This window comes from Paramacrobiotus metropolitanus, unplaced genomic scaffold (genome assembly GCF_019649055.1).
Source record: "Paramacrobiotus metropolitanus isolate TYO unplaced genomic scaffold, Prichtersi_v1.0 Parri_scaffold0000153, whole genome shotgun sequence".
NCBI lineage: Eukaryota > Metazoa > Tardigrada > Eutardigrada > Parachela > Macrobiotidae > Paramacrobiotus > Paramacrobiotus metropolitanus.
This window is the reverse complement of record NW_026570373.1, coordinates 47867-51655: the sequence shown is the minus strand read 5'-3', so window position 1 is coordinate 51655 and position 3789 is coordinate 47867. Positions and strand designations below refer to the sequence as shown.

The 3789-nt window shown below is 47.1% G+C and overlaps 1 protein-coding gene across 1 annotated transcript; it reads right to left on the bottom strand.

The window, feature by feature from the left end:
• Positions 1–1277: 1277 nt before the first annotated feature.
• LOC129599701 (spidroin-2-like) lies at positions 1278–2809 on the bottom strand. The gene is made up of 2 exons (XM_055498011.1): positions 2617–2809; positions 1278–2554 (listed from the first exon to the last, which is right to left on the bottom strand). The coding sequence occupies exons 1-2, from the start codon at positions 2648–2650 to the stop codon at positions 1554–1556; spliced, it is 1035 nt and encodes a 344-aa protein (XP_055353986.1). The 5' UTR covers positions 2651–2809; the 3' UTR covers positions 1278–1553.
• Positions 2810–3789: the final 980 nt, after the last annotated feature.

The window sequence follows — 3789 nt, the reverse complement described above, 5'->3', positions numbered from 1 at the left end:
GAGCCCGTTATTCGGAGAAAAATACCGGGTACGATTTCGAAGTCTATTTTTTAGTTCAAGACTTCAAGTGATCAACTAACAGTAGAACTAATATGATGACGCTGATGACAATATGACGCAGTCGGCTTTGGGCAACTGGCTTCGGAAGACAAACTGCATTTAATACTGTGACAGAAGAAGGTGTACGAAAGTTTCAGTACGTATGGGATAGGGGATATACCGATTATTGACAGGGACGTATCGGCACTAAGGTTATCAACGATCGGCAATGAGCGGCTATTAAATGTATTCAACAGAGATTCTGGGACGTGGCTGAATGCAGTACCAGCGCCGTCTCTTGGAACTTTCCTGCGAAGTGAAGAAGTCCGAATAAGAGTGACACTGTTTTTCGGACAACCTGCAGTGACAGCACATAACTGCGTCGCATGCGGAAAGTAGTGGACCCAAATGGCCATCACAAGCTTTCGTGCAATAATTCAACGAAGTTGGGTCAGATATAGGGAAAAGAACAGTATAGAGAAAACTGTGGTAAAAGTGGGAACAATGTGTTAAATTCCCATGTAAACTGGAACCGGCGGGCCTATCACAAAGTGACGCTATAGGACCTGACGACATGACGCTTACTCCAGTCCGTCAGGGAATGTCTATTGTATGAGACTTAACAAGTTGGTGCACAGTAGCCGATTCACATGTCCACGGAAGTTCGAAGAAAGCGGGAAGTGTACCCCACCTGGCAGAAAATGCAAAGTGGCGGATATACTCTTCACTGGAGAATCGATGCCAATTTAATCCCTTAGTCGTAGAAACGTTGGGAGTTTTAGTGCCAGCTTTAAGCGAACCGGAAACATTTTATGGGCCGCAGGATTCGTGAAATAACGGGGGAATCGCGTTCTACTGCTTTTATGAAGCAACGTTTTAGTTTGGCTGTCATTCAGGAAATGCTATTGCTGTATTACTCTTTACTTTGCGTGCAGATACAGATTTTGGTTGTTTTTTGTAATGTTTAAATTTTAACTGGGAAGCAATGTGCCCGCGCTTGAAGATTTTTTTATTGTTATGGCTATTGCCTATTAAAATATATATTGGAACATTTTTTTAATATTAAAGCCGTAATTACTAAAATGTGTGTACTAAATAAGTTTAGTTTCCTCTGTAACTTCAGCTTTCAAACACCTTTTAAACAAGTTTGCGTAAGTGTTTCTTAAGCCAGGATACTGTAACTATTCTCGTAAGTTGTAGTGATAAATTACTACTTATTGCGCCAGATTAAGGGCCCATTTCGTTCTAGAAGTACCTTTAATTACGTGATACTGCCTTCGGATCGTTCCAGCCAACTGGCCGAAAGGTATTAAAGAAATGTTAATGACGCTGGCATAAACACAGTGCCGTACAGATACACTGCTGCGATGATTTTAATGTAAAACCATTTATCGGTTGATTGCAGCTGGTAGGTGCAGTAGATACGGTCGCTTACTGTTCAGAGGTCGCTATTGACCACCTCACGGTAATCCTTGACCAGATTTTTCTTGAATGGACCCGTGATGGTTTCGTCCCTATAAATTATGTCGCTGTTGGCTTTGGAATTGTTGGCTGGGTCCCTGTTGGTTAGGTCCCTGTTGGTTGGGTCCCTGTTGGTTGGGTCCCTGTTGGTTGGGTCCCTGCTGATTTGGTGCCTGTTGGTTGGGTCCCTGTTGGTTAGGTCCTTGCTGGTTGGGTCCTTGCTGGTTGGGTCCTTGCTGATTGGGTCCCTGTTGATTGGATCCCTGTTGGTTGGGTCCCTGCTGATTGGGTCCCTGTTGGTTGGGTCCCTGTTGGTTGGGTCCTTGCTGGTTGGGTCCTTGCTGGTTGGGTCCTTGCTGGTTGGGCCCCTGTTGGTTGGGTCCGTGTTGTTGATGGGATCCTTGTTGGCCACCTTGTTGTTGCTGCTGAGGGCCACTGAAGCCACCGTGTTGTTGCGGGCCACCGAAACCGCCTTGCTGTTGCGGACCACCTTGTGAGCCACCGAAACCGCCTTGCTGCTGTGGGCCGCCGAAACCGCCTTGCTGTTGTGGGCCACCAAAACCGCCGTGCTGCTGCTGACCACCTTGTGGACCACCGAAACCGCCTTGTTGTCCACCGAAACCGCCTTGCTGTTGTGGACCACCTTGTGGGCCTCCGAAATTGCCTTGCTGTTGAGGACCACCTTGTGGGCCACCGGGACCTCCTTGTTGTTGTGGTCCACCGAAACCGCCTTGTTGTTGTGGGCCGCCTTGTGGGCCTCCGAAACCGCCTTGCTGTTGTGAGCCACCGAAACCGCCTTGCTGTTGTGGGCCGCCTTGTGGGCCGCCGAAACCTTGTTGACTGCCTTGGTGGCCTCCCATACCTTGGTGACCGGCACCGAAGGGTCCACCTTGCTGGCCCGCTTGTCCACCAAATCCGCTTTGACCTCCTTGCTGCTGTCCGGACGGGCTACCCTGTGGGCCGCCGAAACCATTTTGAGCTCCTTCTTGAACGCCATATTGAGCACCAAAACCACCTGGTCCATGGTGGCGAGCATGCATAACGGCAACAAGGCCTATAAAATTACGAATTAAATTTGAGTTGCCGTAACAAATTATTTTCTTTATATTAACTTACCGGCTGCGGCAAGGAAGACTAGGACTGACTTCATGTTGCTTTACTGCATTAACAAATTTTGCTCGCACAAGAGTAAAGGAATCTGTTACAAGGTGACTAATATGATTTACGATGTAATTCCAGACTTTCTTATATAGTGACCGTGATGTGAGTGAAAACACGTCAATACCGGATGTACTTTGCAGTCACTCCTGAAAAGGTTGAGAATGTAGCATTTATGAAGTAAGAAGCCGGTTAAAACTTGCATTTGCAGCATATTCTGCTTTTCAGCTTACAGATAGTACACCAACGAATGTCTTTTACTTATTTGCTCGTACACACTGCATTTCTTTTTCAAAATTCCCGGCTATTTTTTTCGTCAGTTCGATAGCCACTCATCAAAATATAGTGGTGTCAGCTGCAACGCTGCGTTTTCGGACTGCACAACGCCGAAAACGTGCTACCTGGCAGGCTGGCAGTTTAACATTGGGCTAGCCGCTAATGGCTTTGCAATATCTATGACATTACTAACCATAAGTACAGAATACTGTACTATGATTTGTATCACTACGATACTATATACTAGAGCATGTACAGAGTATGTATTTTGGTTCTTTTTGCATCGAGCGCAGCGAGATGCTACGATTAACTGATCGTCACGAGCAAAAATTTGTCTGACGCCACGAAGAGCGTCACGGCCCTTTTTTTCCAATTCCACAAATACAATACGATTATCCAGTGGTCTTGGAGCTCGCGCTCGTGCAAATATGTGGTTGGCAACCACCGCTAGTAATGTTTAAATTTCAACTATGAAGTGGTGCGTCCGCGCTAGCCTTTTTTGTTATTTGGATGGCCATTGCCTGATAAAGCACATTTAAGAAAGGCCAAAAGGGGGGATGCGATGAGCATACCACCGATTTTGCAGCATCTGCAAAATCGTCGGCGCGTTCGATCTGATGGCAATTGCTTTCGTCCAGTGACCGGTTGACCTTTGCGGACCAACGGGAAACAGCGAGATCCCAGAGCGGATGCGCAGAGTGAGATAGTCGACGATGTTCAGCGAGCCGTAAGCCAGGGCTATCCAGGACGGTGTCCTGATTTTTGTTGCGCTTGTTCAGGAATTCCGCGCGCACTAGCACCTTCCCGTGCTCGCCGATATTGTCGAACGCTCGGGGTTGTCTAGGGTCGTAATGT